The sequence below is a fragment of the Primulina tabacum genome, chromosome 8 (genome assembly GCF_025594145.1).
Source record: "Primulina tabacum isolate GXHZ01 chromosome 8, ASM2559414v2, whole genome shotgun sequence".
NCBI classification, from domain to species: domain Eukaryota; kingdom Viridiplantae; phylum Streptophyta; class Magnoliopsida; order Lamiales; family Gesneriaceae; genus Primulina; species Primulina tabacum.
In genome coordinates, this window is record NC_134557.1 from 2429479 (window position 1) to 2447376 (window position 17898).

At 34.2% G+C, this 17898-nt stretch overlaps 2 protein-coding genes and 1 long non-coding RNA gene across 3 annotated transcripts; 2 read left to right on the forward strand and 1 right to left on the reverse strand.

Moving 5' to 3' along the window:
- The first annotated feature begins 1234 nt into the window (after positions 1 to 1234).
- On the forward strand, positions 1235 to 8632 carry LOC142552883 (uncharacterized). The gene is made up of 5 exons (XM_075662767.1): positions 1235 to 1359; positions 1658 to 2960; positions 3568 to 4719; positions 5533 to 5653; positions 6226 to 8632. The coding sequence occupies exon 5, from the start codon at positions 6476 to 6478 to the stop codon at positions 8357 to 8359; it is 1884 nt and encodes a 627-aa protein (XP_075518882.1). The 5' UTR covers positions 1235 to 1359; positions 1658 to 2960; positions 3568 to 4719; positions 5533 to 5653; positions 6226 to 6475; the 3' UTR covers positions 8360 to 8632.
- A 2493-nt stretch (positions 8633 to 11125) lies between these two features.
- LOC142554400 (putative pectinesterase 11) lies at positions 11126 to 12889 on the forward strand. Its single transcript, XM_075665073.1, has 4 exons — positions 11126 to 11616; positions 11741 to 11929; positions 12165 to 12400; positions 12620 to 12889. The coding sequence occupies exons 1-4, from the start codon at positions 11239 to 11241 to the stop codon at positions 12822 to 12824; spliced, it is 1008 nt and encodes a 335-aa protein (XP_075521188.1). The 5' UTR covers positions 11126 to 11238; the 3' UTR covers positions 12825 to 12889.
- A 160-nt stretch (positions 12890 to 13049) lies between these two features.
- LOC142554401 (uncharacterized) lies at positions 13050 to 14350 on the reverse strand. Its single transcript, XR_012822187.1, has 2 exons — positions 13561 to 14350; positions 13050 to 13443 (listed from the first exon to the last, which is right to left on the reverse strand). It is a non-coding gene; the product is annotated as an uncharacterized LOC142554401 (long non-coding RNA).
- Positions 14351 to 17898: the final 3548 nt, after the last annotated feature.

A 17898-nucleotide genomic window follows, 5' to 3' on the forward strand; every position in this document is an offset into this window, starting at 1 on the left:
TATTAAATGCTCTATAAACAAGAAAATATGTCTCATATTTAAAATGTAAAAAAGTACTATTTTTTAATCCTTTATAATATATATGCTTTATGTCTCGGTAATTTTCTAAATTTCATAATATCTATATTTATGTCTGTGTATATATAAAGAGAGGGTTTGTACAATTTTTAAAAAGTTCTTGCCAAAATATTTACTATTAATGAAAATATTTCTTAGTATTAATATAGTCATATATAATATTAAATATTTGAAAATAAATACTCCATTAAATATGAATTTTTTTCGATTTTTTAAAAATTCAAAATTGAATTTGATGTTTTTGAAAATATAAACTAGACTTAAGTGTCTATGTTAAGGCAAAAACTTGTGAGAGACAGTCTCACGAGTCGTATTTTGTGAGACAAATATCTTTTTGGGTCATCCATGAAAAAATATTACTTTTTATTGTAATATTGGCCATAAAATCGGAATTGAATTCGGCATAAAAATCCTAAGGTGCCCAATGACACGCGAGCAGGTGCGCCGATGGCCGACACGAGTGAAAAAAATTAAGAACTCACGAGACAATGTTGATTTTCGTCGAGTTTTCATATGTAAATAATGTGTCTATGATGTTGGATAACGCATATATGACGTTGGAATTGAATTCGACATGAAAAAATATTACTTTTTATATTTAGTTCTCATTATTTTTTATTTTATTAAATATTTTTTTATAATATTATGTTTTTAAACTTTTTGAAAAAGTGTCATAAAATTTGGTCTATTGATTGCATGTGAAGTGTTATTTCATTATTATGTATTTTAATTAGAACTTCAATATAAATATTTTTTAACATGTTATCATAAATAATTGAATTTTTTTTATCAAAATTTATTTATTTAATAAATGATAAAAAATATATATTTATTATTTAAAATTTTAATAGACAAAATATAAAATAAATTTTTTATTAGATTTTATAATTTTTTTATTAGAAATAATTATATTCAATCAAAATTAAAAAATCAATTTAACAATTAAATATTTTTATTATATTTACACAATATTTCAAATAATATAAACATTTTTGATACGATAAATTTTTATAAGTATTTAAAATTTAAATATATTTATTATATTATATTATATTAATAATTTTTCAAACTCTTATATTTACTAATTTTAATCCTTAATTACGTGCAATAAGAAGAAAATACTAGTTTGTTAAAAATAAGAAAAAAATGACGAGTTGAAACTTTGAGGTAGAGTAGTTTGCTTCTGGACGAAAACGTCAGCACTTGGAGAGAGCAGGGTTTAGCTATCTGGGGTGGGGTTTTATAAATATTGTTTCCGTGAAATGAGGCTCTGGATCTCTGGTAAGAGCTTCTTCTTGTTCTTAAAAGATGAAATTAATATATAGTTTATATGCATAATTTTGTATGTGCTCTGTTGGCATTGTCTCAAATGTCTGATAGACGTGTGTGGTGATTTTTATTTTGGATTTTGTGCGTTTTTAGCATTTCGTTTTCTATTCCTCAATTTGTATTTTTAGAATTTTTGTTGCTTAACTCACGAATGTTTGTTGATTATTTTGTGAAATTCACTGAAATTTTGGAATCTTGTCCTCCATATGTTCTCTTTCTCGTTTTATGTTTTGGTCTATTTTAAATGCAGGAAATTTGATGTCTTGACCTCTCTATTTGATTTCCCAAGTGGTAACAGCTGTTCAAGATCGGTTTTGGTTTTGTCTATTGTGGGATTTTCTATTTATTATAATCTTTTCTGTTGTGGCTTGGATTGGTGCCATAGATCCACATCAGTGCTTCCTTTTGAGGGCAGTGATAAAATGAATTTTAGGCTATTCCTGTCTAAGCAAACAATCATTAGCATATCAAGACTCGATGGTAGAGTTTTGTCTTCATGCTCTGGTGGATACAGATCTATGGTTACTTCTATTGTGTCCACGCCTACATTGATCAGTTCATCTGGAGTTTTTGTTGCCTCATCTTCCATTCGGGGCACTCAATACCTGAAATTTGATCTAAATCATGGTAGACACATTCACACAGTCCAACAAGATAATTTGAATGCGTCGTTCAGTCATCCGGATAGTGAGTCTGAAAATTATGCATCCATGAACGAGTTCTTGTCTAGATTTTACTGGTCTATCCGTCAAAAGGTCAATGAAGCTTATCCTGATTGTGACAAGCTGACAGTTGATGGGATGATATTGATTATTATTGATAAGGTTGTAACAGAGATGGAGAAGGGTGGTGTTGAGCAAATGATTGGGGTTACTGCATCCGCACCCTCACCGGACTTTAGCGAGGATTTGTGGAGAACAGTGTGGGGGGTTAGCAATGCAGTTCTGCAAGACATGGTGAAAGAAAAGAAAAAGGAGAAGATGAAGGTTTTTCTTCAGTCAGAGGAAGTTAAGGAGATGTATAGGTTTGCTGGTGAAGTGGGTGTTCGGGGAGATATGCTGAGAGAGCTTCGGTTTAAATGGGCCCGCGAAAGGATGGAAGAAAGTGAGTTCTATCAGAGGTTGGAGCGCCTTCGGGAAGAGCATCCTCAAATAGAATCTCATGAAGAACATAATTTGGTCAAAGAAAATATTGATGGAAAGGAAGGGTGGGATGTGCCAATGACGTGGCTGATGATAAAATGAAAACTGTCCGCTCTTCCCAAAAGGCATGGCAAAATAAAGTACAAGATTTATGGACTTGATTTATCTGACCCAAAGTGGGTTGAGGTGGCTGATAAAGTTCATGAGAGTGGCAAAGTTATGTGGCCACAAGAGCCAAGACAAATATCTGGAAAGTGCAAATTACTTACTGATAGGATTCTTTCACTACAAGAGGAGGAGGATCCTTCTCCTCTTTTAAGCGAATGGGTTGGCCTTCTCCAGCCTTCGAGGATTGACTGGATTAATTTTCTCGATAGATTGAAACAACAGAACCCTCGTCTGCACCTTAAGGTATGCGATTTCAGTCTGGACTGGAAATACGATATTGCAGTCTTGCATGGATATGCAATTCGGCAAATATTTCTTTATATTTGATTATCTGGCTTTCAGATTCTTTTTATGTTCTTTGCTCTTTTCTTTTTAATATCTCCAGTGTCTTGTGTAGTCAAATCAGCATTTTGGTTTTCTGTTATAGTTTATAATTCACCTCCTGTTGGCTGAGTTCAGTTTGCTTCTCTGGCAGTTGGCAATGAAATGCTGTCCTTTCTTGTGGTGTAGATGATATTTATGCTTCAAGAACTACTTCTACTGGAGATAGTTAATACCATATAACTTTGTAGCATGATCATTATATTTGATACAACATGAATTAATTGAACTCGATGAATATGTATTTGATAGCTTATCATGTCGACCCTTAAAATATTTCATTCTAGCTATTATATTGTGCAACTTGGAATAAATTGATGTTTTTTTATTGCAGTACACTGGTGACTGGACAAGCATGTTTTCATTCTATATATTTTCTTCTCTTTTCATCAATATTGACATGGTTAATGGTTGAATGCACGGTCTTTCTACTTTCTGATCCTTGATTAAATTTTATGGGCATGCTTAGATTGCAGAAGTTGTACTTGGCGAAGAGTCCTTTCAAACTAGCATACACGATTATGCAAAGCTGGTTGATGCTCTTTCCAGAGAAAATCGCTGGGAAGATGCTGACAGAATTTTAAAGAAGATGGATGAAAATGGCATTCTTCCTGATGTTCTGACTTCAACCATTATGGTTCACATGCACAGCAAATCAGGGAATCTTGATAGAGCCAAAGAAGCATATGAGAGCTTCAGGGCTCGTGGATTCCTAACCAGATGCAAACGTCTACCATTCTATGATCAAGGCTTATGTAAATGCTGGTGATCCTAAATCTGGTCATTTGTTGATGAAAAAAATGGAAGCTAGTGGCATAACACCCACAAAAGAAATTTATATGGCCTTGCTCGGGTCCTTTGCCCACCAAGGTAACGTTAATGGAGCACAACACATTGCCACCGCCATGCAGTTCGCTGGTTTCCAGCCCAGTTTGGAATCCTATACACTACTAGTTGAGTCATTTAGGCGAGCCGGAGATCCGGAGCAGGCTAGAAATAGTTTTGATAACATGATGAAACTTGGGCACAGGCCGGATGATAGATGCACTGCTAGTATGATAGCAGCCTAGGCAAATAAGAATGTATTGGATAAAGCCTTGAATCTTCTATTGGAGCTCGAGAATTGTGGCTTTGAGCCTGGGGTTTCTACTTATACAGTTCTGATTGATTGGTTGGGCAAGATGCTGCTTATTGATGAAGCTGAACAGATACTGGATAAGATTATTGAGCTGGGAGAGGCTCCACCGTTTGAAGTCCATATGAGCCTTTGTGACATGTACTCCAGAGCTGGGTCCGAGAAGAAGGCTCTTCAAGCCTTGGGAGTTGTGGAGTCAAAGAAAGAGCAATTGGGGCGTGATGAATTTGTGAGGATTATTAGTTCATTGTCGGCTGGTGGTTTTACCAAAGATGCTCAAAGGATGCTTGGAGTTATGGAAGCTCGGGGATTTGTTCCATCTGAAGAGCTAAATGTGAATGTGGCAAAACCAGAAGCTTTCCGCGGGAGACAAACAACCAGATAGATCAATACCATTTTAAAAGCCAAGTTGCATGAGAAAAGCATAATGATGATTAGGGGTGCTGATACTTTTCCACTTTAGTTTCACTTGATCTAGACCCTCTTGTAAGTTTGACCATCTCCTAATTTGTTTGAAATCATTCTCTCTCTCTATTTTTTTTGGATCAAAAGCACTTCAAATTTGCTACCTATATTCGAAGGTGGCAAGTCTCTTATTTGCTGTAATAGAATTACGAGTGCCAAAATGTCCATTATCCATTATCCAAGTTACATGTAAGATGTTTTGGCATGCTTTTGTTTCATTATTTTGCAGTCTATCTCTTGAGCTTGATGTCCAAGGCATATTTGCCTTTTTATTTTAAATTTTAAAAGTGACACACATTGTTTACTTTCATCCTGTCACACTCTTTATGTTGTCATTTTTGGACACTTGTGCATTCATTTAATCATTTCTTGCAACTATTTTAATGGGTTTGAAGGTATGATCTCAGTGTCGGGCCTAAACAACCTGGTTTTGTTCTGGGGAACCTCTTGATCTCAAGCCATGTGCTACCTGTGTGTCTGCCATCTCTTGATTCCTTTGAATGAATGCTGCAGTATTGCTACTCACCTCTTGATCTTTCGGATCATAGTGCTGCACACTTTATGGCTTTGATGATGCATCTCTGGATATTTGACCCTAATTTGGTCTGATTGATTTTTGATTTCGATTCATTTTGCTCGAGCCCCTTCGATTATCATTCATTTTATTTGAAGTCCATCTCATTTTTCATCTATATGTTACGTTTGAACCATGTCATTTCCCTCACGGCTCACATCATACTTTATGTGACATTTGACTTGCATTTATGAGTCCAGATTTGGTTACTATTTCGCATGCTGATCTTCCTAGCTCACCATGCGCTTGTTATCTTTCAGAGGAATGCGAGGTTTCAGGTTTCGGGACAAAGGAGGTAGTATGGGGCAGTAGATTATGAGGAAATCTGGCTACTTGAACAGTACAATACATGTTGAATGCTTTGGAAGTAGTAGGTTTCAGGTAGTTAATTCATGCTTTGTACCTCCAAGTTTGATCTTGTTCATTTGAATTCGTACGTGTTCGATGATTTATATGTGAATATGGAATCCGATAGTTTTTTAATTGTAAATTTGGCATGAAAATTTTTCTGTTAATTAAATCCCTCTCTCATGAGTATCTTTTTAAGGACCTTCAAATTGGTAACCTTCTATCCGTTGCTTGAACAAGTCAGCGACGCATATAATGGTTTGCCCAAATTCTGGTTTCCCTTTTACTTTTTCGTTGGGTTATGTCTATCATTCGCCTTTCAAATGCATCTCATGGCACTTCTACAGTTCAAAGATTAACCTTTTTATTTGATTTAGATTTAGAAAGACCTTTTTGAAAGAGATCGGAAAAATTATCAACAACTTACCCTTTTTAAAAAATTTGTATCGCAAAAGCTTGTATCTATGTGAGTGTTGAAAAGAGTAGTGAGTTTTAAGATAAAATAAAAATTAGAAGAACTTTTTGGGATAATTTACGTACATAAAACATGAAAATAAAGCACAATTTCAACAAAATATCCTGACCGACGCTGGCCATTTGCAAAGGTATCCTTGGACGAAAAATTCCTCGGAGAAGGCCAAATACTTGGACAAGCAAAGTTGGTTACTCGGATAGGAAAAGAAGCTGTAAAAGGAACAAAAAGAATGCATGTCGTAAATGTCATTTGTTGGAATTTTCTACAGTTCCAATGACATATTTTGTAATATATCTCATTTCCTTGGTCACATATCAATCGCTTTCCAAAACATACATTCAAAAACTATCCTCTTTTCTCTGTCTTGTTATTGAACATTTATGGCAGATCGAAGATCATTTCCGTTCCGGTTTTGGACATCAGCTCAACGACGTATAACACCACGTCCACCTGCATCACCGCCGACATCTACTCGTGCCCCTTCACCTAAAATTGAAGCTCCAACCGACAGCCGACCAATCACCATCGCCACCAGCCCCACCAGCACAACCGCTCCCTCCTTCAAGGCTCCACCTACATCTGAACCTGAGAACCAAGAGCCGGGTCCATCAACCGCTGCCTTCTTCAATACTCCACCTACATCTGAACCCGAGAAACAAGAAGCGGGTCCGTTAACCATCACCGACGAACCTACGACAACACCTTCAACAGAAGTGCAAACGGCCATACAATCCACAAACAATGCAACCCCCACTAACCTTGCCAACGAACCTCAAACCTCATCTCTATCTCGTTCAACTTCTCGATCCCGAGCCTTGTCTCAACCAGCATCACCCTCTCGTCAGACCTCTCAATCAAGATCACCTCCCCAACCTTTGTCTCCATCTAGTGTATCCCCTAAAACACGTTCTCCAACTTCATCTCCATCCCCTAAAGCCTCTCAAACGCCCTCGACTCCCCAAAAAAAATCACTACCACGTTCCCCATCATACTTGACCCCTCGCTCTCCAAAGCTAGCATCCTCTCCATCCATCAAGAGAGTTCAGCCTACTTCCCCATCAAAAGAAGCAAAAAGACCCATATCTCAATCTAGTATCGCTTCTTTCATTCCAAACGAGGAAGAACGGAAGCCTGCAGTGTCTCAACATGAGCCCGTAGAACTACAGCAGCAGGCAGATACTAAAAATGACAATATCCATAATTCTAGTGGTCTAAGCAAGAACGAACCAAATATCACACACAACGAGATGGAAGTCGTGCCTCCTATAGTATCCGATATAGGTAATACAACAGCCCCTGCACAGCATCAGAAGTCATCAGAGCCATCCCAGAACCAAGACACTCCTGATCTGAATTATGAACACGAGTCGAGTGCCAATCCCGAAGAAACTAAAGAAGTGAAAGTCGTAGTGGAGCAAGTAACGAAAACGAAAAATATGGAAGAGATAGAGAAGGAAATTAATGGTTTTCTGACTCCAAAATCTGGCTCGGAAGCACAAAAAACAAAGAATCTCCATACCGGGAGTGATTCAGACCCAATGCATGTGGAAAAGCAAGAGATGAAACAAGGCATGTCTCTCGAAAAAGACGAACAATCTGCTCAACCAAGAGGAGAAAATGTGCCACTGTACAAAGAAATAAGAGAGGGCCTCTCAACATTTGTCAATAAAATGTCCTTTGGAGATCCCAAAAGTGGTGTTCATGACAAACCAGTAAGTGTAATTACCCTTGCTGGAGAAAACCGAGGCGCATCAATGCATTTGGGGTCAGATTCTTCAAGGACAGAAGGGCCAATCCACATTCACAGAAGCTACAAGATCGACCCTATTGAAAGTTCTGATACGGCCACGGATTTAGAGAGCCATTCTAAGCATGCTAATAAAATGGAGAGTCCAAGAACATTAGAAGATCAGCCAGCTGAAACTTATGTGAACAACAATGCACAGAGCATCAATAACTCTCTGGTGTTTAACTCTTCCATCAGTGAACGAAATCCCGGAGTTCATATGGTTTTTGCCAATATACCGAAAGAATCCATCGAGTCAAGAGACAAAATCATGGCCCCCAACATACAAAAGGCAGAATTCAGCACAACCACCGCAGAGAAAGTTATGTACGAGCCCAGGATCAGAAGGAGATGCCTCCAAGGTCTTTTCTTAGAACCAAGCGACTCCGAAACAGAAGATATGGAGAAGCCTAAGCGTCATGGTTGCCGAGTTAGATGCAAAACAAGGGGCAAAGATGATGAGATCGATCCTCTATGAACAAGAAAAGAATGTGTTACAATGTTCACAACTATCAAATGTGAGTCTACTTCCGTTAGTCTCTGGAAAAATGGTAATAAGGACATTATGATCCAAAATAAGGGAAATAGCTGTTATTTTTAAAGTGTTATGATTGTGTATGCAACAAAAAACAGAGAGTACATATAACATATGTATACAACATCTATATTACAGTCATCAAATAAAGCATCTGCTGCATCTTCTGTACATAGCAAATTGCATTTCATTGAGAAAATGAATGAATATATTTGATCACTATAGTGAAAATATACATCTTTGACCCCTATGAATTTTATGCAATTGTTTCAATAATACTATGTGGGATTTCCGTGAATTTACAGCAGCTTGTCATTTGAATTGTATGTATCCTCGTTAACTTTTGAGTCAACTTTTGCAGTAAAACTTGTTCTTGATTAATAGAGGACGATAATTGGAGGTTGCTGCATGCACACAAAAAATGCATAATTTCAAAAATATTTTATTTAGTATGGTTTCTTAAAATTATTTTTTTTTTATAAAAGAAACAAAAGTAAATCAAGTATCTCATTTGAATCTTGTTGATCACAGAACAATTTTTCTTAAACAATAACTACTGGGCTGATCTCATAACTTGAGGGTTTTTTTTTACATCAACTGCCACGTTCTTTAAGTTTGGAACGATTTTTTATGACATTATATTTAAAGGAGAAAACTTCTATTGCTAGACTTTTTCGCTTAAATTATTTAAATTCGATCAATTTTATATATATTTTCGCGAATTCAACATTGTTAATTCAAACTAGTATATCGATGCACGCTACAATATTTTTTTATGATTCATTTGATTTATATTTAAATGAGAATCAAAATTTAATTATAAGAAATAGTGAGAGATTACCCTGCAATTTTAATATAAACAATTTTGGTGAATTTGTCCATGATAGAGGGGCAAAAATGGATATACAAATTTTGGTGTCTTTAGCTATTTCTATCATGTTCTTTAACTTTAATAAAATACTAGTTATTCTGCACACGCAATGTGTGTGTACATTCTTTTTTATTATTATTGATGGACTAAAGTAAAATTTGACAAGTTATGGAGGGACTAAATTGATAATTGAATTTTTGAAATAAAAAAAAATAAAAGTGTGTGTTGAAATTTTAAAAAAACAATAAACAGAAGTGTAATATTAATATCATATAAGGGTAAAAGTGGAAGAAAAAGTTGTTGTCCTTCCTAGGTTATTACTATCATGTGCTCAATTTTAATAAAACAGAATAGATAATAGATATAGTGAAAATTTATTTCGTTAATTAGTTGTCGTACAACTGTCAAAAATCAGTGTTTTCAAAATCGTACTGGATCGGTTGGCTCAACCGGGAACCAATCACGGCTCCGATCTGGACAATGGAAAAAAATGTTTGACCAATCAGAACTGATCCGAACGTTTCTCAGATTTAAATTTGTTTTTAAAAAAATCGATTTTTTATTCTTATTTTAAAAAAAATATTTTTATTATATATATATATATATATATATATATATGATTCTTTTGATTTTAAATTTTATTAAAAATAATTGTAGCAATATTAGATATATTTAATTATTTATATTTAAAATTTAAATAAATATTTTTTTATTTATATATAGACATTTAAGATATTTAAAATATATTATTATTATTATTATTATTATTATTATTATTTTATAAAATATGACGATTTTCAGGTCCGGTCGTCGGTTCAATCGATCAGATCAGTTGAATTATTTTAAAGATAAACCAATCCGATCAAATTAGTCAAAATAGGCTACGCCCAACTAGTTGACTAGCCCGTCAAATAGGCGAGCTTTGCCTGACCCACAAAAATGACGAGCCGGTCTAAAAACAGTGGGTTGTGAATCAACCTGCTCCAGATCACATATTATAATTACGGGGTTTTTTATAATTAATTTAAAAATAAAAAAATATTTCAAAAAATAATTTTTTAAAAAAATTATTTTGCAAAACTACTTTAATCCGTGCTTACAAAGCGCGGACGCTCGTTCACATAAGCACGGTATATTATTATTATTGTTTATTATAATTTTTAATAATTAATATAATTTGAATATATTATTATTATTTTTAATAATTAATTTAATTCGAATGCAAAATATAAAATATAAATATTTATAATATATGTTAATTATTAAATATTTTGTATTATTTGGTTGGATGATTGAAAAATTAGAAATATGAGAGGATTGAATTGAGAAAATTAAGGAGAATAAAAATAGTAGTCTTTCATCAATACACCAATAAGATGTTTAACTTTAGCATATATTATCGATAAAGCGTGGACACTCGTCCATGTTGAATGTCCGCGCTTTGTAAGCACGGATTAAAGTTGTTTTGCAAAATAATTTTTTTTGAATTATTTTCGAAATATTTTTTATTTTTAAATTAATTATAAAAAAAACCCTATAATTACAAACTGACGAGTTGGCTCGCTTTGCCAAACTGGGTTGACAATTTCCCATCGACCCAAATATAGAGTTATCTCGGGTTGCGGGCCGGCCCATTTTGGACGTTTTCCTCACAAAAAACACAGAGATATAGAAAGTAAGAAACAGAAGGCCATGTAGCTAGCACGTAAACCATAAATGAGCATGTTTCGGCGACGGTTACTTTTCAAACATGTGAAGCGTCTGTCTAAATCATCGTACGTACTTCCATGCTGTTCTGCTTCTGTACTCCACACTTTTCACTTTGGTTCCAAGAAAATTACCTCCAGCTTCTCGAAATCATACATGCAATACAATATTTTCAACCTTAAAATAATCTCAATTTCAGCCGACTCCAGTTCTTGTTTTTCTTCAGTTACTTTTGAGCCCAAAAATGACGGGTTTTCGTTCTATTTTCTTGCTTTGTTTCCTGGGATTTTGTCTGGTTAGTAATGGATCAGGTTATTCAAATGAGCAGTCAACTGCTATTCTTATAGAAGTAGACCAGTCTGGAAATGGAGATTATCGAAAAATTCAAGATGCCATTGATGCAGTGAACTCGAATAATTCGGAGCACGTGTTTGTTTTAATCAAACCCGGAATTTACAGAGAAAAGATTGTGGTTCCAGAAGATAAACCCTTCATTACATTGAGTGGAACAACTAATGCTAGTAAAACTATAATAACATGGAGTGACAGTGGAGAAATTTTAAAGTCTCCTACATTTTCAGTCTTGGGATCTGATTTTATGGCTCGATATCTCACAATTCAGGTTAATCTTTTTACTCTACATATTTGATTACTTCCGTTTTCAAGAATTAAAAAGATTCAAGACATATTTTATCTTTTTAATAACTTCAAAGATGAGTATGATTTATTCCTATAATTTGAGTCAGAATGAGTATGGCTCTGGAGCGAAAGCCGTGGCTTTGCGAGTATCCGGTGACAGGGTTGCATTCATAAGTTGTCGAATTTTATCCCATCAAGACACATTGCTTGATGATAGGGGAAGACATTATTATTCCAATTGTTATATTGAAGGAGATACCGATTTCATTTGTGGGAATGCAGCTTCTTTCTTTCAGGTAATGTCACCTGATCAATTTGTGTTAACGAGTTTATAATCAATTCTCCGGTGTGGTTATTGCGCGGGGGACGATTTTAAGTGAACTTTAATCGTGAATTCTTGATACATGAAACATTTTTGTGTAAATTCATGCCACCATGACAATATCCCATGATCTTTTATGAGTTAGGAGTACATTGTCTTTTTAAATTAGACTCAAGTTTTTTCTTTTTATCATGAATATGGTGGTGCAGAAGTGTCATTTGCACTCTCTATCAAGAGGGACGGGGGCGATAACGGCCCAGAGGCGGCAGTCACAGGCGGAGGAGACGGGGTTCACGTTTGTAAATTGCAAGATAACTGGTCTAAAAAGTGCAGTATTAGGGAGGCCGTGGGGTGCTTATTCTCGGGTGGTTTTTGCATTCACTTACATGTCAAATGTTATTTTGCCTCAAGGATGGGATAATTGGGGCAATTTCTCAAAGCAAAGGTAACTCATTTCAATCTTCTTAGATATAGTTAAGGGGATAGTTGATCGTCATATATCGATCTTATTTGACTCGGGTATAGGTGGAATTTTTTGAACTCGAACCCAAACTATTTTAAGGAACTAAAAGTAGATAGAATACGTTTCAAAAAAATATTTGGCTCCACGACTTTCAAGTCTAATTATCCTCGTTCAAGCTTAACTTGTTGAATTTACGAATAGGACTGCATACTATGGAGAGTACAAATGTTACGGACTAGGTGCAAGGGTCTTTAAGAGGGTAAATTGGTCTCGTAATCTGTCGAGCCAAGAGGCGGAACCTTATTTGACAGAAGAGTTTATTGGTGGCACACCTTGGATAAGATCCGTTCCGTCACATTTCCGAAGAATCGCCGGAGCTGTCCACCACCATGTTAATGGAAGTTAATAACGATGAGGATAGTGATAATTGATGGTGTGAGTTGATTTGTGTACATATGCACCTTATTTAACTTTAGCACTTAATTTCACCAGCACGTGATAAGTGTTGGCACATTACAAAATTATAAAGTGAGTGTTTTAAATTATCATTGTTTCTCAATTAATTGACCAAAATAGTATTTGTCTAAGCTATCCCACAAGCTCTTGCTGCAGAATGATACGAAGCTATGGAAAATGCTGAGATTTGTTTTCATTCAAATAAAAGATTTTCAATACAAAAATAACTCTTGCTGTGTCAAAGAAGTTGAAATGAAACAGAGTATTCCTCTAATAAACCCCATATGATTCTACCAGTATGCATATTCACAACCATGACTATTTGCAATTTCTATCCTGAGAAAAATATGAATTTCATGACACTTGGGCATAGCTAGCCCTTCATGGACCTTTCCCCGACAACAGCATGATCATGACGAAGTAAAAATTTCAGCATCACCAAAAGCCACTTTCCACAAAAGGTGCTTGTGCCTGTGCCTGTGCCTGTGCCGGTGCCGGTGCCGGTGATACTCTGATTTTCCCCATTGCCCTTCTAGGCAATAAAGCCTTCATCACTTGCATTTGGTCACCTGCAGGATTCAACTTCTTGTAAACATCATGCATGTAGATTGATGAATGAAAGAACATGTAAATATATAACCAACAACGTAAATCAATAGAGCCTCCATACAAGATGAATTCCATACCATCGAATCTGGCGCTGAGTTTAGCAGAAGTCGAGAGGCGTATAAGCATAGGAGTGACAATGGTGAGCAAGGCCCAGAAAAATAAGATCAAAACATATGTTCTTCCATTCATTTGTGACTAAAAAAGATTTGGCCGACATTGAAGTACCTACCAAATGGGGGATTTTATTTTACAAGAAATGGAAGTTAGAGAGATGACATTTTCTTGCCTAGCTGGACGAGATTGACAATCAAATATAATTTCGTGCTAAACATTTCTAAACCACAATCATCAATCAATATAATATGTCTATCGTCCACTATCAATCAAGTCAAGTAATATTTTACCATGCAGATTTGCAATGTGGGTGTTCGGTAGTTGGAAGTTGTTGCACCAATACCGCGTGAATAAGGAGGATTCGTGTGGCATCCCTTAGCAAAGTCAAGGTCTGAAGCACATAATTGATTATCACCGAACATACAAAAAATCAATGAGAAACCAACATCATTTGACGCTAATCAATTAACCAGTCTACAACTAGAAAAACCAACATTGATTTTGCGATGATTTCGAGTTTTATGAGCTGATAAATTCAATGAGACGATTGAGCATGATACAGGAACTCACAAGACATAATGTTGGTCCCCTTTTCACAGTTTCAGTGTTCACATACGGGGAATCGATAGAAAAAAGATGTATTGAACAGTAAGGAGCCATACAATATACTCTCTGCATGCCGATTTGTACGAAAACATTTTTGGACTTGTCAAGAATACAATCTAAATTGTTAAACGCAATCAGCATGTATACTCTTAATTTTTTTCTGAAGTATTAGATACGGAGAAAGATCCAACACTTCGATATGTGTGTCGGATATATCAAAATCCATATCGTTGACTTTTTGTAGATTTGACCAATCAGATATACCTTGGACACCATCGGCGAAAAAAATCAGTACTCAGAATTTGTACACCATTATATATTTACATAAATATATATTATATACACGATATATTTATATAAATATATATGTAGGAAAATTAATTTTTAATATTTATAAACAACCGTATGTCTTGAATTTTCAAAACAATTCGTATCCTCGTATCCATACCGTATTCGATACGATATACATATTCGTATCCATGCAACATAGGCTAAACTATTCCCAATTCCAAAATGACCCTCATGTAACAATAGCGCCAACTCATTGCCAACTACTTTCAAGGGCATAATTGATAAAATATGAAACAAACAAAACACGAAGTCAAACATCATATAAAACTCGATTCAAAGTCAGGATACACATTATTAATAGACAATCTTCGCGAGGCAAGAACATAACAAATGCTGGCATTCTTTGCAGCTCAGGCTTTACAGAACGTGATATTCTAATTTTCTTTCGAACAATATTTGATGACTAAAGACGAAGCATTGTATGGAAAAGAACTTGTCATTTTGTTTTTAAAGACAAATGCACAAAACAAAGTATTGTAGGGGAGAAACTTATATTAGTTTTGACTTTGATAACTAAAAGCACATCTTCAAGATGCAGTACATTGAAAATAGATTTCTTCAGTACTGAGCAACATAGTTTACATTAAGTTTCATTTCCAACATCAAGGAATTTGCTTTCGACCTCGGTCTTTTCATGAGCTACCGGTACTTCCATCAGACTTCGTACTATCATACCTCTGCCAAAATGTGTGCATAAAGAAATGAGGAGGTTGTTCTTTTCTGTTTTCAAGAGAATGACGTAAAAGCGCAAAAAATGTAGAAAGGAAAACAGTCGGCATCACCTGCTTTCCAATGTTGAAGGGAACGTATCTGTGCTTGATCATGTGTGTAATTAGCCGCTTCGTGGTGAGGAAAAATAAGAAAACCCAGTGAAAGAACAAGATGGGCCAGAAAACAGGTACATCGAATGCAGAGAAGAAGGTCATGAAAAAGGCCACACAGAATGCTTTTGTAATTGCATACCTGAAATATATATATATCTAATCTAATCTAATCTAATCTAATCTAATCTAACATAGCATATAAATATACCACTTTCAATTATGAATTTCCTTATATGTCCTTATTCATTTAATTTCTTAGTCAATTTTTGTGATTCATTGTCCATTGTCTATGTATACTCTATTTAAGTTACACTTCAATTGTGAATTTTTTTATATGTCCTTGTTCATTTAAGTTGGCCAATTAAATTATTAGGTTATCTTAAGGGTTTTTTTTGTAATTCATTGTCCATCTTAAATGAATTTGTACATTAATACACATTCCTCTTTATTTCTTAAATTTTATGCCAAAAAAACTATTTTTTTACATTTACTTGTTCATTTAAGTTAGCAAATTAAATTAATATGTCTTTTTAAGGGTTTTTTTGTGATTCATTGTCCATCTTAGATAGATTTGGACATTAATTCACATTCTTTTTTATTTTCTAAACTTTATGTAAAAAAAATATTTATTTACATTTCTTAGTCAATTTTTGTGATTAATTGTCCATTGTCTATGTGTACTCTATTTAAGTAAATTTTAGTTTTGATTTTGGTAAAATTCACTATTCTGTTAATTTTATTTTTATTGTTTTTTCCGTTTGGAATGATATTTGAATGAAAAATATTTTTGCTGATTTATCATTTAAGAGAGATGTATTATGTCGCGGATTGAAAAATGTCATATAAATAAGTAAATATATATGATTTATTGTCATGATGTATTTTTATGTATTGTGTTTTGATATATTTAGATTGATAAATAATTATAAACATGATGTTATTCAAACGACTTTAAATATTATCTAATTCTCGTGATTATATTTTTCATTATTAGTCATCTACGTGCATCGCACGTGTACATTCAGAATGCTTTTGTAATATATATATATATATATATATATATATATATATATATATGACAAAAGAGTAAACAACAGCTTCATCAGCCAAAAAAAGTAAAATAGTGGCATGCACGGGCTGAGAGAAAATTAACCCACAAGTGACTACACAACAACGACCAAGTACAGTTTTTCACTATTTCCCGTGACACTGATGGAGTAGATATTCCATAACTAAGAAAATCAAAGGTGCATCAATTAAAGACAGTTCTCCTTTTCTCCGTATTCTTTAATTAGAGCCGCATTTAATTAGTAGATTCTATGTGGACAAAAAAGCTATTCATTCAACAAACAAATAGTTTAAATTTTCAGTCAGTAACTGAAGTACTAAACAAAAAGTACCAGTCCAGTCAAGCCAAACATTCGGTATATGATGAAGCACAGCTATCAAACTTCTTGTCGTCGTAGTATGGCAGTTCCCCTCCCCAGCACACAAATTTCAGTTTTACACAAAATAAACTTTCTCGGTTATATAAACCACAGCTTTGCTATAATGCATCCAGTAGAATCATAGCATAGATAATACTGGCAAATGACCGAGAAGAATATGCAACATTGAAACCAAAAAAAAAAAATTAATTATAAGCTTTATTCCGGAGAATATTTTTTCAAAAACAAGCGATGTTATGCATGACATGATTTTTGTGTTATCGTATAACTAATAATGTACTCTTTTAGATAAAAATATCGTTAATATTTTGAGTTAATTGACTTTTTCACTTTCTTTGGCTTGGCCAGACGGTCAAAAAATATATATATCGGTTGAATAAAAACCCTTGCTCCACCCTAGGCTCCACGTTAATTCGAAAGAAAAAAAAACTCGCCCAAATCCTCTATATGCTGTACACTGACAGAATGAAGATAAGAAGGGGCATGCATCCAGGGCTGAATGACGCTTCTTTAATAAAGACAGCGTCTTTATTAATGGCACATCAATGCCCACAGCTATACTGGTTGACCAATATATAAATATATATATATATATATTAGGGCTGAATGACTCCAGTAAAAAAAATAACTATTTTATATTCTAATAAATCGTAATTACATGAATCAAGTTAAAATGTATTGCATAAAATACGAGTATCGTTCTCAGATAGATTGATTAAACAAATTTACATCGATTAAAGTTCTTTAGTTAACGAAAACAAAAAGATAAAATTTATTAAACTAAAATGAAAGTAAAATAAAATAATTCAACAAACACAATAAAAATAATATAAATCAAATGAATAAATAAATAATTGTTAGGATTACGGTTCACTCATTCTTAATCTCTTCGAAATATTGAATCTCAATTCATAAGTCATGTTTTTTTACGGCATTCCCTAATTTATCGATATATTACGTCGAGTTGTATTAATCTAATTAACAAAATGTAATAACCAAGTGCCATTGTGTTATTTAACATTTGTAGTCGAATTAATAAACCGTTGAATCCTTTAGCTTTCAATTGGACTAT

What these genes read in the sequence shown, in the direction of transcription:
- LOC142552883 (XM_075662767.1), top strand. Translation starts at nt 6,476, where the DNA reads ATGGCAGATCGAAGATCATTTCCGTTCCGGTTTTGGACATCAGCTCAA.
- LOC142554400 (XM_075665073.1), top strand. Translation starts at nt 11,239, where the DNA reads ATGACGGGTTTTCGTTCTATTTTCTTGCTTTGTTTCCTGGGATTTTGT. An exon ending in ATGCAGCTTCTTTCTTTCAG is followed by an intron (nt 11,930 to 12,164) that starts GTAATGTCACCT and finishes ATGGTGGTGCAG; the next exon opens with AAGTGTCATTTGCACTCTCT. An exon ending in GGCAATTTCTCAAAGCAAAG is followed by an intron (nt 12,401 to 12,619) that starts GTAACTCATTTC and finishes ATTTACGAATAG; the next exon opens with GACTGCATACTATGGAGAGT.